This window comes from Papio anubis, chromosome 19 (assembly GCF_008728515.1).
Source record: "Papio anubis isolate 15944 chromosome 19, Panubis1.0, whole genome shotgun sequence".
Taxonomy (NCBI): domain Eukaryota; kingdom Metazoa; phylum Chordata; class Mammalia; order Primates; family Cercopithecidae; genus Papio; species Papio anubis.
The window spans coordinates 7,883,031-7,903,028 of record NC_044994.1 but is presented as its reverse complement, the minus strand read 5'-3'; the positions used below and the strand labels follow the sequence as shown (position 1 = coordinate 7,903,028).

At 37.0% G+C, this 19,998-nt stretch overlaps 1 protein-coding gene across 38 annotated transcripts in view; it reads right to left on the bottom strand.

Annotated features, from left to right (window-relative positions):
* The window catches only part of EPB41L3 (erythrocyte membrane protein band 4.1 like 3), a 236,963-nt gene that overhangs the window by 42,895 nt on the left and 174,070 nt on the right, over positions 1-19,998 (bottom strand). For all 38 annotated transcript variants that reach the window (XR_001897203.2, XM_031658720.1, XM_017951564.2 and 35 more), the window contains 3 exons: positions 9,726-9,830; positions 8,433-8,475; positions 2,895-2,970 (listed from right to left, as the gene is read on the bottom strand). Coding sequence is in view for 37 of the 38 variants with exons in the window: in XM_031658720.1 (XP_031514580.1) it covers positions 2,895-2,970; positions 8,433-8,475; positions 9,726-9,830 (224 nt within the window). In the remaining variant the exon portion in view is untranslated. The remainder of the gene's footprint in view (positions 1-2,894; positions 2,971-8,432; positions 8,476-9,725; positions 9,831-19,998) is intronic.

Below are 19,998 nucleotides of genomic sequence, written 5' to 3'. Positions count from 1 at the left end.
AATTTTAAAAATAGAAAAAAACTCACAGAATAAGGATATAAAGAAAGAAAATATTTTTGTGTAGCTGTACAATGTGTGTTTGAAGCTAAGTACTACTACAAAAGTCAATTAAAAAGTTTAAAAAGTAAAAAAAATACAGTAAGCTAAGGTTAATTTATTATTGAAGAAAGAAATTTTTAAAAATAAATTTAACGTGGCCTAAGTATACAGTGTTTATAAAGCCCACAGTAGTGTACAATAATGTCCTGGGCCTTCCCATTCACTCATCACTCACTCACTCACTCACTCAGAGCAACTTCCAGTCCTGCACACTCCATTCATGGTAAGTGGCCTATACAGGTGTACCATTAAAAAAAATCTTTTATATTGTATGTTTCTTGTATGTTTTCCATGTTTAGATATACAAATACTTGCCATTGTGTTATGATTTCCCACAGTATTCAGTACAGTTACATGCTGTACAGGTTTCTAGACTAGGAGCAATGGGCTTTATCATAGAGCCCAGATGAATAGTAGGCTCTACCAGTTAGCTTTGTGCAAGTCCACTCTAGGATGTTCACACAACAACAAAATCATCTAAAGATGCCTTTCTCAGCACGTGTCCCCCATTGTTAAGTGATATGATTGTGTGATTATTAGGCCCCAATTAGCCTTATGGAAGTATTTCGATATTAAGGTGACCGGTCGTACTATATGAACAAAACAGATTGCAGGTAACTCAACAGCTATCTCATTATAAACTTCACTCTCAATTTCCTGCATTCTTAATGAGGTAGTCTCTTTATAATAACACAATTTCTCCTGTTTTCAGTTCTCATTTTTAAAATTTATATAGCTTCTTAAAATCTATCTAAGATATAAAGATTTCCTACCTTAAAATTCGAGAATCTTGTCACCATAAACAAACAGTTTTAAACTGGAGAAATTAACATTTTCCATATAATTTTGCCATATCCTAAAAATGTGACCTACATAAAAACATGTTGATTTGTCTTCTCTGTTATTTTGCTTTTAAGACTTACAGATAAATTACTAACTGCCAAAGACCTCAAGGTAAGTGTTAACGTTGATGAGTTTTAATAATATCAAGCACAGCCTCACATATGGACAGAACAAAGCACACCTGGTACCTTGTATATAAGAATGAACTGTTCATCTATGGAAGCAGAGGACTATGATAAAGTCTTAAGGTCCCCTCTAAATATGATTTTAGGCTGGTGACATAAATCCATGTAATTATGACAGAAAAATCCTTAAACATTTAACAGGCTCTACAAGTATTACATGAGTCAACAGAAAGAAACCATGCACTATTTTCTCTCTCTCTTTTTTTTTTTTTTGGAGATGGAGTCTCACCCTGTCACCCAGGCTGGAGTACAGTGGCACAATCTCAGCTGACTGCAAGCTCCGCCTCCCAGGTTCACGCCATTCTCCTGCCTCAGCCTCCCAAGTAGCTGAGAATTCAGGCACCCATCACCACGCCCGGCTAATTTTTTTGGTATTTTTAGTGGAGATGGGGTTTCACCGTCTTAGCCAGGATGGTGCTGGGATTACAGGCGTGAGCCACCACACCTGGCCCACCATGCACTACGTTTTCAAATCCAGGTATATATGGGCTCTATAACCACAAATTAGCCAAAATAAAACAATTCTTCAACAGCAACTAAAAAGTATCTTTAAATAAGAAATTATAAATTTTCTCTGATTTATTGCAAATATAAGAAATCCTCTGGAACTAATTTTTACCCTTCTCTTAATATGTCTGGTGAAATTATTTTTAACTGTAGCAAGTGATTGAAGTTGTTTTGAGTGATTTCCCTTTTCTGTAAAGCCCTCCAAAAAGAATGCAAAGCTTACACAGAAAATTCTGCACACACTGCACAAAATTGCTTTGACTGGTCATAAACTTACTACTGAGCTGAGCAAGAAAGTAGGAGTTCTAAGGTGAATGCAGAGAAGCCTAGAAGGTCAGAGCACACGAGGAACAATGAACTGAGTGTCCGTGTGCCCTCCCCTCCAAATCCATATGTTCGAATCCTACCCTCAAGATGATGGGATCATAAGGTGGGGGTCTCTGGGAAGTGATTAGGATGGAGCCCTCATGAATGGGATTAGTGCTTTTATAAAAAAGACTGGAGAGAGACCCCCCTCACCCTTTCAACACATGAGGACACAGTAAGAAGTCAGCATGCTGCAATCCAGAAGCGGATCCTCACCAGGACCTGACCTGCGGGCACCCTGATCTCAAACTTCCAGTCTCCAGAATGGTGAGAAATAAGTTTCTATTGTTTATCAACCACCCACTTTATAGTATTTTGTTATAGCAGCCCAGATTAAGACATCCAGTACAGCTTTATAATGAGATCCCCTTTCACACTCAAAGCTGTTACTGAAATATTTTTGTTTTGATTTCTTTCTTAATATCTTCTTTCTAGAAAACAAATTAATCATTTTCCTTGTATACGCAGGACATAGAAAGTAAACACTTAAATTTATGTGTGTGTGTATGTGTTGGTTATATAAAAAGCACAAGCATCCAAGGACATTTTTACTGTACGTATTAAAGCAGAAAAACTAAGAGCTGCTATATCATATAAGGCTGAATCCCATCCAATTTGACTATGGTGGGTGGATGACAGTATCTCAATTCTGCATGTTTTCCCACCAGGGTCAAGCAGAGGGAATATCATCCTGGCACCAAAGATTCAACTGTGAAAAGATAGGATTTGGCAAATCTTCTCATCAGATGTTTGCTCTTGTTCATTTGCCTTTTGTTTGCCATTTCAGCGTGGACTATTGTAAGGCTACCAGATGGAAGCACACTCCTTTCCGGAGCATTGAAGAGAAGCACAACTCTCCCAGGACGCTTGTCTTTTGAATAGCCTTTCAAATACCTGGTGATATCTTCAGATAGCTGGGCAGGGTCTGGTGGGTAAAATTTCACATTAAATGAAAAGTGCCAAGCACCACCTGCAACGATGGAAAAAAATTAGAGTAAAACCTCGAGAAAAATCTTATGACTCTAATTGATGGCCAGAACAGTCTTAACTCCAAGCATTAACACCCAGGCAACTTTTGACCATTAATGGAAAACTGGGAAACCTCGGTGATATGAAATCTACAGATAAGTCTGAAACCTCATCTAATTTCTAAACTTCTCCCCAGTCAAATCCTTTATTGGTACGTTTAACCAGTAAGGAAACTGATCAAACTTCCTACCTTTTTCAGAATCAAAGGTAAGCACTTGGAAGAAGGAAAAAACATGAATGATACGAATAATCTTCAATCAGATGGGTCTGGGAGTGGCTGGATTTATTGCTGCGAATGTCTGGATGGCTCACAGACCAACATTACAAACATAATTCCCATTTTCTTTGTCCTTTCTGCTTTGTTATTACAGGTCAAATCCAATTATAATAAACGTCAAGGGACTATTCAACATACGTTTGTTTTATAGGAAAGGTTTGTTGCAGTGAACAGTGTGCTAGTAAGTGGGCTGCTCTGTGGGCTGTTGAAAATTATTTTCTTGCTCATGGAAATTTTTGATGCAATAGGTACTTGAATGTATTTTCTGCACATTGCCAAATTTTGCACCTGCACCTCCATAGCCTGACACTTAGCCGGATCCTCTTTATGCTTTGTGATCTTTATCCTGTGGCCTCTACTCAAGGCCTCTCCAGCACTGAAAAGGGTCAACCAGGAGTCAGCTCACAACTGCCTACTCTCTGTATTGTCAACACATATCCTTGAAACATTATGAAGCCTTAACGAAGCTCCACATCTCATTAATACTATCTCTACTTGTATATGGTTTATCAATATAAACATGGAAAATACCCTTTTCTTTTTTTCTACATTTACTATGTGATCATTACTTTAACTTGTAGTCACTCTGTTCTTCTGGCCTGTAAATGCAGTAACTTACCAAAGTCTGGGTATCCCTTCTCTGTGGTGCTGTTTATATTTGTTCCCTCTACCCAAGAAGTACACTAAAAGTGCCATAGCCTAGGTCCTGCTTGTATTTTGAATGGTTTACTGAAAAACTCCTCCTAATCCCCCAGGCTTCCACCCTGGAGATCTTTCATCCATGCCTCACCCAGTGGCCACTGACTTGCCCTTACTCTAGGATTCTGTGACTTCACATTCCACTCCTTATGCTTCCAATACTCTCCTAAGACTTCCGAATCTCCCTGTCTCTCCATTAAATGACTTCTGGAAACTTCATTGCTCCATGAGCCCTTCCCAAACATTCAAAAGAAGGTACAGTACTGTATTTCCTAGATCCTTTCTCTGCATTGTTCTCTTACATCTGAGGCAATATTTAGCTTCATCAGTTTCTTACATTCTGTCATAAATGGCATAGATCCATGTATTACTTATAGTTAATTCTTAACACTACCATTGACATCACATTTAGGATTCTACATGGCAGGAACTCTACCTGATGCCCTATAGAGGTGCCCTATAAAGGATTTAGCATAGGACCAAGCATTATTGGGAACTTAATATCATTTTTAAACCATTCAAATACATCTGTCAGCCGAAAACATTTCAGTGAATGTTTTTCCCACTGTTCTCAAAAAAGTCCTTTTGTTTTTCCAAAAATAGTCTGATTTGGTTATATTTTCTTATTGATTCCTACTCACTTCCTATTAAAATAGATCCCTTCAATGCTTGCCAGTGGTAAGGTTCATAACGAGAGCTGGCTTTCCCCCAAGCAAGTAGAATTAAAACTAATGGATTAGTTATGGGAAATGCATTTATTGCTCTTTTATAATTTTTATTCACTTCAACGCAGGCCCTGAATCCAATGATTAGTTTAGCAATGTAATTACACAATCTTAGAATAAATATCCAAGTTAGGCACTAATAAGTAACAAAATATATAGAAAAGACATTGAGTGCCAAAATCCTCATTCTAGGAAAGCAAGTTTCAACCTACAGTGAGCCAAAGAAATACCTGAGGTACCCATTAAAAATGCCAATTCCCAGGCTTCCTCCCAGGAATTTTTATTTCAGAGATTTGGAATATGGCCTAGGAATTTATGGCTTCAGTAAGCTCCCTTACGGTTCTAATAATAAAAATGGTCTTTGGAAACACATTTTGAAAATCACTGCTACTACTAAGGAATCCACTTCCCTAAGGTTATAACACACAAAAAATACACCTTTCAGGACAGTATTTTGAAACAATGGGAAAGTGTACAGAAACTATAATACAATCTACACCTCAATCAAGGAAAAAAAAAAGTCCAGTTAAATGGGCATAAAACTGGAAATTAATGAGAGAGGCAGATTAAAGCTCAAATACATATCCCCATAAAGAATGTGACAGAAACAAATCCACTGAGAAGGAAGTGCTTATGCAATAAATAAGTTTGCAACTCTATATCTGCTCAAATGAGGGCCCTAGTTAGAAAGAGGAAATGAAACAGCTTGAACACATTAAAATGAATATTTCTATAATGCTGATGTGGAATTTTAAGTTACAAATGTATGATAAATAGAAAATTGTAACACTGATGATAGTTCATTCTTAAGAAAAATTTCTAATGTTAGTCTTTTATGTCAGACAAATCTTAAAATTTCTAACATACTGTATTTTTGTCATAAAAGTATGATATATGCTCTATGTTATAAAATTACTGTATCATAAAACATACTTAAAGATCACAAAATATAGTCTATTTAGACATTTTAAGATCCAGCATGCATAAAAGATGACTGGAATAAGAATTTTTTTTCATAAGAACTCTTCAGTTTCAAAATTTTCTGTTTCTTAGAAGCAGGGTCTCACTCTGACACCCAGAATGGAGTGCAGGGGCACAATCACAGCTCACTGCAGCCTTGAACTCCTGGGCTCAAGTAATCCAACCCCCTCAACCTCCCCAGTAGCCAGGACTAACTAATTACAGGCACGTGTCTCTGCACTCAGCTAATTAAAACAATTTTTTAAAAAACATAGAGACAGGGTCTCACTATGTTGCCCAGGCTTGTCTTGAACTTCTGGCCTCAAGTGGTCCTCCCGTCTTGGCCTCCCAAAGAACTGGGATTATAGGCATGAAGTTTTAGAATTTTCTATTTATCATAAATTTGGACTTAAGATATTTGTTAGCTTTGTTTCCATTTTCTTAGAGATCTCATTCTAAAGGAATACTGTAAGCCCACAGCATAAAAAGCATGGAAACATCCTTTTATCATTTTTATTTTAGAAGTAGAGATGATGGTACAATAATTACATTAGATAAGGTAATACTTCTCTGCCTTCGTTGAATGTAAAATTTTGTGGCAAGAGGGCATTTTAGTGGATGGGAAACAACAAAGAATACAGGTAAAAATACGGAATTCTATTTTTAAAGAAATTCCAATTTTCCTTGTCTCTTTTATCTGCAAGACTGTCAGTTTTCTTTATGGCAAAGTCATATACACTGCCTAATCTGCATGGTAAAAAAAAATCCGTTAAAACTCTTGTTTTGATTATCTTGTCCCTTTAGCTTTCTTCTCTTTGAAAGGATGGTAGAAGACAGTATAAATGGGAAGTTAAAGAAAAAATGAATCTTATTAATAATAAAAAAGAAAATTAGTTTATACAGCCTTTCTCCTGTCATGATATTATGACTTATCCTTGAACATTTTATATATTGTCAAAGTGCTTTGCAATTATTAATCAGCTCAGTAGTCCATTAATTAGATGAATAAGAGAACTTCATGCACACAAAATGTTGTGATATATATTCAGCATGTCTACTTGAATAACTCTTTAATACTCCTTAGAAAAATATTTACCTTAATTTTTTTCTTAGGATTCCTCAGAACAAAAAATAAGTAGTGTTTTCATCTATTTATCACAACTACAGCTATCTCTGGTTTCCATCTCAATTAACTGTTTCTATTAACCTAATTTGTTATCAAGTTTCTGGTTAGTGGATACATCAAATTTCCCTCAAACATACGGAAAAGATGTCTTAATTGTATAAATAATCAGTGGACTTTCTTATATCTGGAAGTATGGTTATACTTTTGTCTTTCTCGGATATTATCTAGTATTGAACCATTTCCAAACTGTTCACTACTAATTATGTTTTATTAGTAGTTGGGGTATTATTTCGATAGCTCAGGACTTTCAAAGGCACTAAGAAGTATTTGCTTGCTCTTTTAATAGTAAACTGTTGAAAACTTTTACTTATTGAAATGGGAATGATGTTCTTATTAATAAACTGCTCTTAAATGTATTCTTTAACTAGAATTAGTTGTTTGGAAGAATTTAGACTTTACTGACAAAAATATGAATAAAAATATAGTTATTTTAAGTTAGTATCCATGTTTGCGGCAAAAGTAAGAGCTATAGCAAAGGGTAAAATATTTTAAAAACTCCTCCTCCTCAACCCCTACATTGGATGATATACTTCTGGAGTAATTACCAATAAAGTCTTCCTGCCTTTCAAAAGTTTTCCATGCATCTATACAGATATAATTTTTTAAAAACAAATGTGATTGTGCGATAGAAAATATTCTGCAAACTGATTTTCACTAAGGAGAGCTAATATGTATTTATATGGCTATTCCATGATTGACTTAATAATTTCTTTATACATGGATAATTAAGGTGCTTTTAGTTTTCTCCTACCGTAAATAGTAAGATAGTGAACCTTCATTTGCTATACAAATGCACATTTTCCTCATTAATACATATGCTGAATAAATTTCCACAAGTGAAATTAAGGGTCAAAGAGTAAGTACAGCTTAAATTTTAATAAATATTGACAAACTGCCCTCTGAAATGATTGAACCAACTTATTCTACCAATTGAGTAAATAAGTGCTATAGTTTATTATTAAACCCTAATTCTTTGGTCATCTGAATAGGTGAAAAATGATGTGTCATTTTAATTTGCATTTAATTATTAGTAAAATTTAGCAACTTGTTTAATACTTATTAGCTACTTGTATTTTGAATTTGTCACTTGCTCATGCAATTGTTTGGTCCATTAAAATATGTATTTTTCAAATTGCCTTCAGGGGACTAGGAAAAGAGGCTGTTACCAGACAGTAACCTTCAGTTTGACTTGTTATTCCTTTTCAAAGCTATGAAATGATTATGACTTTTATCTGGCCTTTCATACTTCTGTGACTGTTGGAACATTAATAATGCAGTTTGGAACTTTTAAATGGTTAATTGCCAATTCTAACATCAGTTGATTCAATCATATACTTGACATCTATTCACAGGCAGAGAAACAGGCCAAGCATCGCAGTCCCTTTGACTCCCAAGTTGTGACAACTACAAAATGAATACTATCGGAATTGCCAGATCAAATTTGACACAAGAAAAGCTGGTATTCACACTAGCCACTTAGGTATGGGCTACAAATTCCGACAACTTGCTCTCTGAAAACCTTCACATTTCCAAAAAAATAATCCAAAGGAACTTACTTCGAACCTGTTTTTTTATTTCCTTAGCAGGGTCCAACCAATTCTGAAAAGGAAATGACATTTTGAATTTGAATCAGAGGAGAATAAAAATGACTTAATGTTGATTAAGTACAGACTCTCCCTAAACGCAATGAGAAGTCAGTGGTTGTTGGAAGGCTTCCCTCACTGTGGTCCTTGCCCCACATCTGGTGCCCCTCTGCCAAGCCCTCCAAAGGCCCAGGCACTGGTCTAATGAGAAAATGCACATGTATGAAGTTTGGGCCCGACAAAAGTCTTTTTCTTTTATAACCATTGCCTTCAGGGATTCAAGCTAGCACAGAAACGGAGGGGAAAAGGCAGAAGATTCTATGTTTAAACAAGTTACTAGGATGAATTAAAACTATATGTAACTGGATACACTGATGTCCCAGCCATTCAGTTCCATATTAGAGACTTCTGCAATAAAAGATCCTCAGGCATCCACCTAGGAAGCTTCCCTAACAAATCAACAGTTGCTTGTGATTTCTGATTCTCCTCATTGGTAAAATCAGGTGTTTAATAATGAAGTTAGGCATTGTCTGGAGAATTCGGGAGGTATTAAGGATGATTTATGGCACAACACCAAAACTAGTAACAACTATGAGCAAAATTTCTGACTCAGCTTCCAGTGTGAATGCAATGGAAATGATTTCCTTTTCTGTATTTCTCAGGTAGTTATGTGGATTAAGGAGATACAGCCCTGAACAAAGTCTACAGAGATACTGCATTAAACATAAAACATGTACTAAACACATTAGATAAGTGTCAGGTAAGCACACAATCCCCCTCATATTCTGATTTAAGAAACAATATGAAAGCATAAAAAGATGAATGAAAAATAGGGCAGCAGCAATAGTGGACTGCCCTGACAATTTATGGGTTACAACCATAATATCTTCATAGAATTTTGGGGTATGAGCATGATTTTTACATAAATATCAATTTATTTGCATTAGTTCAAATAATCTACTGAAATATATTACCCGCCACCCCCCGCAAAAGGTACCGCATAAAATGCCTTCCAGGAACCACAAATAACTCAAGCATGAAAAACAAGGGTTCATTTACTGTTATCAGAATATTCCAGATTAAAGGAAGCTGTCAGTGATTTCCTTCATCAAGGAATAGATGATTAACATTTACAGACCCAAAGCAGAAAGTGTGGGAGTATGAAGGGAGGTGGAGAAAGTGATCCACCCATTCAGTCTCAGTTCACTTTCCGGCAGTAATGAGCAGTTCAAGCCCTCTTATTTTGCATTGCTTTTGATCACTCACCTTCTGGTTTTCAGCATCTCGATACGTAAGCCCAAAGTAGTCTTTCTCTAGCAAGTTCAAGTGTTCACACACTTTATCAAACAGCACTTGTCCTCTGGAGCGTTTCTACAGGAAACAGAAAAGCAAAGCAAGTCAATAGAACACAAAGAAAGTTCTCCCAAACGTCAGAGATAAAACCAGGTAATATTTAAAACATTGCTTGGTGTAACTTTAGGGAGTGACCAACAAGTGTGGTCACTTTGCCATTTCCTGTTAAGTGCAAAAAAGGCTAAAAAATGGGGGTTGGGGGGTAGGGGGGAGGCTTCAATCTACAAAAGCCCACCCCTACGAATAAACAAACAAAAGCAAAGTATCAACAGTGCTACTTAGTACGTACAGGTGACCAGTGGCTGATTTCTAAATAGAAGCAACTGGGGAAAATAATGTGATGCTTGGAAGCCTAAATATGTGAAATATAAAAATCCTGATAGTGAAATAGTATCTAACAAACCAACAAAAGCCATATTGCAGAGTGCCCTAACTCAATTATCTAGATCAGGAGTCCTCAACCCCTGGGCTGTGGATGGGTACTGGTCCACGGTCTGTTAGGAACAGGGCTGCACAGCAAGAGGTGGGTGGCGGGCGAGCAAGCATTACCACCTGAGCCCTGCCTCCTGTCAGATCAGTGGCAGAATTTGATTCTCATAGGAGTGCGAACCCTATTGTCAACTGTGCATGCAAGGGATCTAGGTTGCGTGCTCCTTACGAGAATCTAATGCCTGATGATCTGAGGTGAATCAGTTTCATCCCAAAACCATCCTCCACCCCAGTCCATGGAAAAAAATGATCTTCCATGAAACTGGTCCCTGGTGCCAAAAAGGTGGGGGACCACAGCTCTATGAGATAAACTTCTGAGTCTGAGAAGAATTAACCTTGCTCCGGGTCTTAGGCAGACTTTCACTTAAAACTTTCTATCCCAAATCCTTACTTAGAAATTCTAAGGACCACTTTCTAAAATCCATTAAACAAATTTCATTATTTCTGTTTTGTTTTTGTCACCAATTTCAGTTTGTACAGAGTTTTTCTCAATGTTTTTAGAGCAAATCCTTATTAAACATAACAAAATATTAAGTTTAAAGTATACTTGAGTTATCATAGATAAATACAAAATAGAGATATATGAGTTATATTTCTGACCATCAAGCAGGCATCTGGAAAAAAAGGTAGTCATTTGGAAAAAAAATTCATCGGCTTAATTTATTGTGACATATCATTTTTTCATCTAATCGTTCAAAGGCCTTTAAACATAGTCATGAAGTCTATGATGAATTAACTGGCAACAAATAAACTAAACCAGTTTTTTATTAGTGCACTTCTAACATTTTACATCTAATACATTAAGCATATTTGTCTTTGAGATTTAATGTAATACCAATGAGAAATATGAAAATTGATCAACTATGTCTATGCCAAAATAATAAGCATTCAAAAGACCTGTGAGTCGTGTGTTGTGTTACTGTGCAGCTGTAATTATGCTGAAAGCAATTACTCAGTCCCCTCAAGCATGACTATATAGGAGAAAAGGCAAATGTATGATAGAAAAGTAGGCCTAAATCATAGCTAGCTAAATAATCAGTGATGTATTTGGAAAAAACAGTTCCATAAAGTATTATGAAAATAAATTACTTGTTAGCAAAACTATATAATAACATTGCTCATCGGCTATGAATAAATATTACAACAATGAAGCCCCTGCTTGCTGGTTTAAATCATTTATTTATAAATAAAAGCATATTATTTCTGAATAATCCTTCACAAATTATAAAGTTTTCACAAAAATTCGTTCTTCTGATGCTTCTATTGGTATGATCTGCTGTTCACAGATAAGCACAGAGGTTCAAAGCAGTTGGATGAGACAGACAGTCTTATGTGATGATCTGGGAAGTGATTTTAGAATCAGGTAAACCCGGGCTTGAATCTTCAGGATGTCCCTTGCAGCTATGTAAAATGGGTATGACACTACTTGCTTCTTCGGGATGGATGACATTAAAATCAAATAATGTATTCAAACGTGGTCTAGTGGTGGCATATTTATTAAGCATTCCATAGATGTCAGCCATTATTATAGCCTGGTGGCTGACAAACGGTAGAATAACTAAAGTAGAGCAGATTATTACGCATGTTTTCTATAGGAGCACATATCCAACTCCTGGTGGCGCCAATAAGCAGCTTTATAATTAACATGTCCCACTCTTTAGATATCAAATGCCTACTTACTACCTAATCGCTTTAGCTTGACCCTTTTTTTTTTTTTTTAACCTGCATACACACAACATAGAAAAATATATATCAGTGTCTGGCCAAATACTTTCTCAATGAGTAAACAAAAACCAAAACAAATGCAAACACAAAAACTTTTCTCCACAAGGCTTCACAGGACCCTATGTCTCCTATATTCTCTGACTCAAGAGACCGCAGCCAGTTCTCAACAGAGGAATCATTTCTGAATATGCTGCAGGCTGCCCTGGTCATAGTTACAATTCGCCACTTTCTGGCTGCTGTGTTCTTTCCTTTGCCTGACAAGAGACATGGGTTAGCTCAAGCACAGACTGTTAATGCTACCTGGCTCTCACTTGTCTAGTTCCTTGCAATTTGATTTCTATTAATGAGTCCCACCTTTCTCCTAAATAGACCAGACCTTTTCTTACTGAATATTTTAAACACATTTTAAACACTAGTTTTAAAGACAATGACATACTAGTCCACACTGGAGATTTTTTTTTTCCTAGCCCTTAGAGCTGAGACCAGTTGTCTGATATCAACTGTAGATGGTTATATCATGGGATGGAAGCAATGAAATTCTGACCTGCTAAACATAAGCATGGCCACCAGCCAGCTGGGTGACTCTGGAAAAGGCTTTTAAGTTATTTGGGTCTCCATTTTCTCATCCTTGAGTGGGGATGTAAGATTCTACTGGGCAAGACGTTTATGGGCTTGAGGCTCTTACTGGGCTTCCTTTTGCAAACCACTAATGGATTGAGGCACTCTCTCCCATAGCACCCAGATCGGGCATCAGCATCCTTCTACACATCATGATGAGAAAGATGCTGCCAATGGATGGAGGTGGGATATGACATGAAACTTATTTTCCAGCCCTGGACTGGATCACTTCTCTCCCAACTCTAAAAGTTTCTTGATTCTTCTAACCCAGATGATTTTTTTTTTCTAGCATATTATTCAACTTTCCAAGTCAACTAATTCTACTTGTTGATATCTGCATGTACCTGCAGGTAATAATGTTTATCATATGACTAAATCTCAACCATCAATCAGACTGGAAATTTTGGAGAAATTATGTTTGTTATGGTTCCAAAGACATGTTGTTCATTAAGTAATCAAATCTAGGTATCTTACTATCATTGGGTGTGGTTACATGCTACCCTATGAGTCAAGAACGGAGTAATTAAAAAAAAAAAAAAAAAAAAAAAAAAAGATAGAGGTATTCTAAACTAATGGATAATTTACCTAATCAGAAAAGATTGAGATTTTAGTTTTACAGTTCTTTGTGAGTGGTTAAATCATCTCTGACTCAAAAGCATTCAGTCTGTGTATAGTATTCAATATGATATCATCCCCAAAATGTGATTTTACTTTCCTAGAGTAACAAACCAATGGTAGCTTGCCCTCTTCTTAAAATTTCCCCTGACAAACTGCATTTCTGTTTCTGATAAGGTAAACGGACATACTGCAGTCCAACAATCAGGAAAGCTTTAAATGAAATATCCTAAAAATGGCATATCTCCAAATAACAAGTTTCATAACTTTTTACACTTTTTCTTTAATTAAAAAACTTTCCAAATTGATTCTTGAAATTGTTGGGTGTTAGGAGATGTTTGTCAAAAGAGAACTTAAAGAGAATGAAAAGGTAAGCCAGAGACTGGCTGAAAATATTTGCAAAACACATATCTGATAAAGAACTGGTACCCAAGATATACAAAGAACTCTTAAAACACAATACGAAAACAACCCAATTTAAAAATGGGCAAAATATCTGAACTGACACCTTACCAAAAATATACAGAGAGCACATAAGCATATGAAAAGATGTTCCACATCCAATGTCATTAGAGAACTGCAAATTCAGACAGCAGTGAGATAGCTCCACATGTATGTTAGAATGGCTAAAATCCAGAATAATAAAAATACCAAGCGCTGGTGAGGATGTGGAGACACAGGAACTCTTCCTCATTGCTGACAAGAGTGCGAAATGGTAGAGCTGCTCTGGAAGACAGTTTGGCAGTTTCTTACAAAACTAAACCTATCCTTGCAGTATTCAACAATCATGCTCCTTGGTATCTACCCAAATGAGTTGAAAACTCATGTCCATTCAAAAACTTGCACACGAATGCTTATAACAGCTTTATTCATAATTGCCAAAACTTGGAAGCAACCGAGAAGTCCTTCTTTATGTGAATGAAGACACAAACTGTGGTGCATCCAGATAATGGAATAATGTTCACTGATAAAACAATGAGCTATCAAGATATTAAAGAACCTTAAATGCATACTGCTAGGTGAAAGAAGTTCATCTGAAATGAATGCATACTGTATGATTCCAACTACAGTAGTCTCCCGTTATCTATGGGATTTTATGTTCCAAGGCCCCGAGTGGATGCCTAAAACCACAGGTAGTACTGAATGCTACATATTCTGTTTCTTCCTATACATATATACTTTTGATAAAGTTTAATTTATAAAATAGGCACAGTAAAAGATTAACAATAACTGATAGTAAGATAAATTACAAACTAAACTGTAATAAAAGTTATGCGAGTGTGGTCTCTATCTCTCCTTCAAAATATCTTATTGTACTGAACTCACCTGCTTTCAGACAGTGACTGTGGGTAAGTGAAACTGTGGAAAACGGTACGGGGAAGTGAGATGCAGATAATGGGTGGGGGGGGGGGACTGTTGTACATATCATCCTGGAAAAGGCAAAACTAAGGGAAAAAGGCAAAACTAAAGGCAAAAAGACCAATGGTTGCCAAGGGTTTGGGGGTAGGGAGGGATGAACAGGTGGCTAACAGGGGATATGGGGGACAGTGAAACGGTCCATTATCTGTATGATCATGAAATGGTGAAAGCATGACATTGTATATTTGTCAAAAGCCACAGGATGAATAGCACAAAGAATAAATTGTAAACTATGGACTTCAGTCAACAATAATGTGTCAATATTGGCTTATCAGTTGTTAACAAATGTGCCACACTAATGCAAAATGTTAAAAATAGGGGATCCTTCCTGTAAGAAATAGCAAAAACTAAAAACAGGGAAACGGGGGGGTGAGGGGAAGAGTGTGAAGGGGTATATAGGAACTCTGTGTTTTCTGCTCAAGTTTTTCTATAAACCTAAAACTGCTCCAGAAAAATACATCTACTAATTAAAAAGAGAAAGACTGACAAAAAGTACATTCTTAGTTTAAATTGTTAATAAAATAATTACTTAAGAAGCTTAGTTAAAAAAAAAAAGGTTAAGCTCCAAATGATGGTACTTTTATCATGAGTAAATACAAACTTAAAATTTTCATTGAATCAACATTTTAGAAAATTTAAAACTTAACCTGATAATTCCCCACTTATCTTGGTTTTCCCCTTGAAATTAACTTGCCTAAGAAACTAGGTCATTTGCTTGTGGAGTTCTTTCAGTGTAGATTCTGCTGTTTGCATCTTTATGGTGTGATTTACCAGCTCTCCCAGTCTCCTGAATGGCCCCTAAACTGGGAGTGACACCTAGAAGCTTCGTCAGGTTCTGGTTTGTTTTTCATAAACGATACTTCATAAGGAGGCATGACATGACTGCTTGATGTTTTTTTACATGTGTGATATTAGCAGTCACTGATGATCATTGCCCTATATCATTAATTCCAGACTGCAAAATGGTGATATTCTAATCTGAATCATTCCTTCTCCATTCATTAACTGGAGCATGTTTATAAAGAGGTATTTCTTTTTGTCAAAACTATTTGTTTACCCAGTGACACAGTTTAATTATTAAAATGAAGATAAATGCTTGTTTCTCTCCCTTTATCCATTTTCAAGATAATGAGTTGGCTCCCGAGCATCACCCAACGTCACCAATTAAATCCTTTGGCTTCATACTATCATGATGAACTCACTGAGTTAAACAGTTCTGATGTGTTTCAATCCATCTCAGGCATTGCCCATAATGATGCTCTCAATGTCCCACATGTTCTGCTTTGCCTGTTAGGTCCTCTCATCCTTCAAGAGGTTTCTCCAGTGCCAACTTTCTGAAGCATTTCCCGTCTTCCCAGACAAATGTGATTTCTCTCTCCTTTGGACTTTGTAGCTCTTTATGGCTGCACTCTCTATATCCTGCCTTACATCCCAGCTGTGTCTCTGGGCACTCACTTCATGTCCCTGACCGTAAAGACATCTGCAATGGCATTGGGCCTCCTGCATGTCATCTTTCACAGGGTCTCTTTTTTTTTTTTGTCAAATTCCATTAAGAGATTAAAACAATAACCTGATGTAACTTTACAAAAATATTTTTCTTACTAGCAAGCCATAAGCAATGACACAGAAGCAATGTTTTAAACTAGTGGTTTTCAACAGTGGATCCTGGGGGCACTTAAAACATGTCAGTGTCCAGGCCCCTACCTCAGGTCAATTAAATTGGAATTTCTGAAGTTGGGCCAAGGCATGTGCTTTTTGTTTTGCTTTGATGGAGTCTCACTCTGTTGCCCAGGCTGGAGTGCGGTGACGTGATCTCAGCTCACTGCAACCTCTGCCTTCCGGGTTCAAGTGATTCTCCTGCTTCAGCCTCCTGAGAACCTGGGATTACAGCTGCCCGCCACCACGTCTAGCTAATTTTTGTATTTTTAGTAGAGACGTGGTTTCGGCACTTTTAGTTGAGACGTGGTCACTCAAACTCCCTGACCTCAAGTGTTCCACCCACCCTGGGCTCCCATAGTGCTGAGATACAGGCATGAACCACCATGCCTGGCTGACATCTGCATTTTTTAAAGATTCCCAGGTAATGCATGCTGGTATGCTGGTATGGCTGAACAGTCACTTTATATTAAAATACGTTTGCAACTTATAAATTTTTAAACATGAGGACTCTAAAGACATTTGACGTTTTTGGGAGGAAGTATGTAGCTTTTTCAGATTTAGTCTAGGCTAAATTTACTCTAATTCATAGTTGCATTATAGTAAAATTGGTTTACACAGACACATGTGCCTAAAATCCTTTTTTTTTTTTTTCAGAGGCAGGGTCTCACTCTGTCACCCTGGAGTACAGTGGTGCAATCATAGCTTACTGCAGCCTCAACCTCCTGGGCTCAAGTAATCCTCCCACCCCAGTTAGCATACAGGAATGTAGCATCACTTCTGGCAAATCTTATAAAAATTCTTTTGTAGAGATGGGGTCTTTCTATGTTGCCCCAGGCTTAAAAATCTGAAGACATTCATTCCAACATATTTTCCTGAAAAATAAAAGTTCTCAGGAAACGATAAACCAGTCAAATGCTAAAATAAAATGATACAAATCAGAAATAATAAACCACTAAACTGCGAAAGAAACACAAACACACTAACTTTGATTTAAAACTATGAATACAACATAAGAAAAATAGAAATGTTTAGAAATTTCTTGTGTTGTGTGTTTTTTTTTAAGAAACAGGGAGACACTTTCCCTTTGTATAGCTAAAATATACTTTTATTCAAGATCCTGTTACATTACTAAAGAATGACCCTTAGTAGGTGAATAAATGTCTTGATCTCCTCTTTAGAGCCAGGAGCATTCACATCTACCCTAGCAGGTAACTGGGGTGACTGACAGGTACAAACACCTGCCACTGAACCCAGGGAGGGCAACTCTCCTTAGCACAGCTTTCTCCAAAATGGGCATTGCTTCCATTCCTGAATCCTTATCAATCATCTCTTAATCTGCGCCCAAGACAATGAGTGCAAGAGCAGGAAGACACAAATTGCACCAAGTTTCAGCACCGGACTACAACACAATGGGTTTTTTCCTTCAGTCTTAAAAAGCTATGAATCAGCCTGAGTGAAGTCCGCTTCTGGTACAGCTGAAATTAGAGAAATCTGTCAAGTCAAAAACTGTCTTTTAGCCTTAGAAGACAGGGTACAGTTATCTATCTGAAGCTGTCTAATCATGAAGAGAAGGAGGAGAGCAAGTTGTTTGGCTTGAGAACTGGAGCTAAGCAGCAGTCCCTGCTGCTCAGGAAGGAATGGGGCTCCTGCATCAGAAGGCGTGTGTGTCGGCAACGCTCTTCAGGATGCATACATGCGTTTCTTTAGACAATAACGTTGAAAAATGAAAATAAAAAAGCCTCCTGCCTATGCTGGCTTAGGCTCAAATCCACTTGTGTTACTACAAGAAAATATGGAGGGCTACGATATTGAAAACTTCCAGCAAAACTGATGCTTCTGTATCCTTATTTGAGGGGCTGTCTACATCCCAAGTACTTCATTCTCTCCACCACCTATCTTTCTCACACAGACCTCTGATTTTCTTTTGGAAGTTATATTCCTTCATGAGTGTAGTATTTTGTGAAGTTTTTGCTCCCTGAGGACGGAAGACTGCTTGCCCTTTTTACCGCCTGGGTACGGTGTCCTGAACACAGCAGGCATTCGATCTGTGTCTCTAAGAAGTGCTACTGACAGAAATTTCAAGAAAGAATTTTTTCTCACATTATTTTGGACGAATCTAACAAAATGTCATCTTTTCCCCCATGCTTCCTGCCCTAATTGCATTTTTTCCTCACTGAATGCCTTTTCATTTTCCTCACATTTAAAGGTCACTCGGACTTGTCTTTATTTCTAAACGACTGCACTACCATTGACCTCAAGGATGGAGCCTCTGAAGGGCTCACCAAACTCTCTGGGCCACAGCCCAAATCAGACACCTGGACTCTGCGTAAGTCACCTTTCCTGGGCTTCCTTTTTTCCTAATGCATTCTTGATAGAAAAATACTCTATAACACTGCCTTGAAATTTAAGTGGAGAGTGGTTTTTTTCTTGTTTGTTTTTTCTTTTTAATCCATACTTGGAAAATGCCAAAGGGCCATGGTCAAACCCAGGAACAAAAGATGGTAGTGTCTGGTCTGGGACAACAGAGTCCATAAAGCCTGAGAAAGGGCTGGAGCTGGGAAGCCCTAAGAAGAAAGATAAGGCATCAGCTATCCTATGTGCATCTCCTGCCTTTTTGGGCTTTTTGTCTCAAGTGTACGTGCAATGCCATGTTTAATAAGCATGGAAAGTCCATTATCCACGTCACTACTGCCAGAATCCATTCTCGAGAGGCAGGACTTAATGGGATCTTTCAGTCTATGTACTAATCCCAAATGTGATCCAGGCAGCATATTCACAGAGGGCTGATGTGAGAGGCAGAGATCATATTTCTTCTCTCTAGATGGCACATATATTGTCAGTCCTGTCTTTAAATTCATGAGCAATCAGCTCTTCAGAAAACCATGAGGGTAACTTCTTTCAAACATTCGTCAATCAATAATTGTTCTGTCACGTTCTCATTTAATCAAGTTAGCAATAATGATCTGCAGCCTTCCGTTAAACACAGGAATATGAAACTATTTCCTGGTCTTGGTAAGTTTATAAACAAAATAGTGAACATGTGTGTTTAATTTCCAGGTCTAAATTATCTAGAGATGAGAATTCATCTGGCATTATTTAAACACCTTTAAGATGGATATTCCTACCCACTGAAAGTTTGTCTTCCCATTATTCAAGGGCAGTATTATTAGACAGTCCCAAGGCTGGACTCTGGTTCTACAACTAATCAGCTCTGTGATGTTAGACAAGTTATTTAAACCTCTCTGTGCTTCATTGTTTTCATTATAAAATGGAAATAATATGGGTACTTATGCATAGGATTGTTGCATTAAGATAAAACACTGGAAAGTACATTGCCTACCTCATGGGAAGCGTGAATAATAAATGTGGGTGATTATTATTAGACCTTTTTGATAAGGAGCCTGATAAATTTAAGGTTTCCAATGCTGAATTTGGAATAGAGACTGATGTACTATTAAAATCCTATTTATTCTACAACAAAATCATAGAAAAAAATTCATACAATTACTGTTACGAAAAACAAATCCCTTCTCTTTATATAGGTGAAACTGTGAAATTATTCAAAAACAGTATTGATATTAGTAAACTGAGTCTACATTCATTTTTTCTTTATAAACACACACTCACAGAACAGTTTTAAATACAGATTGCGTATACTGGC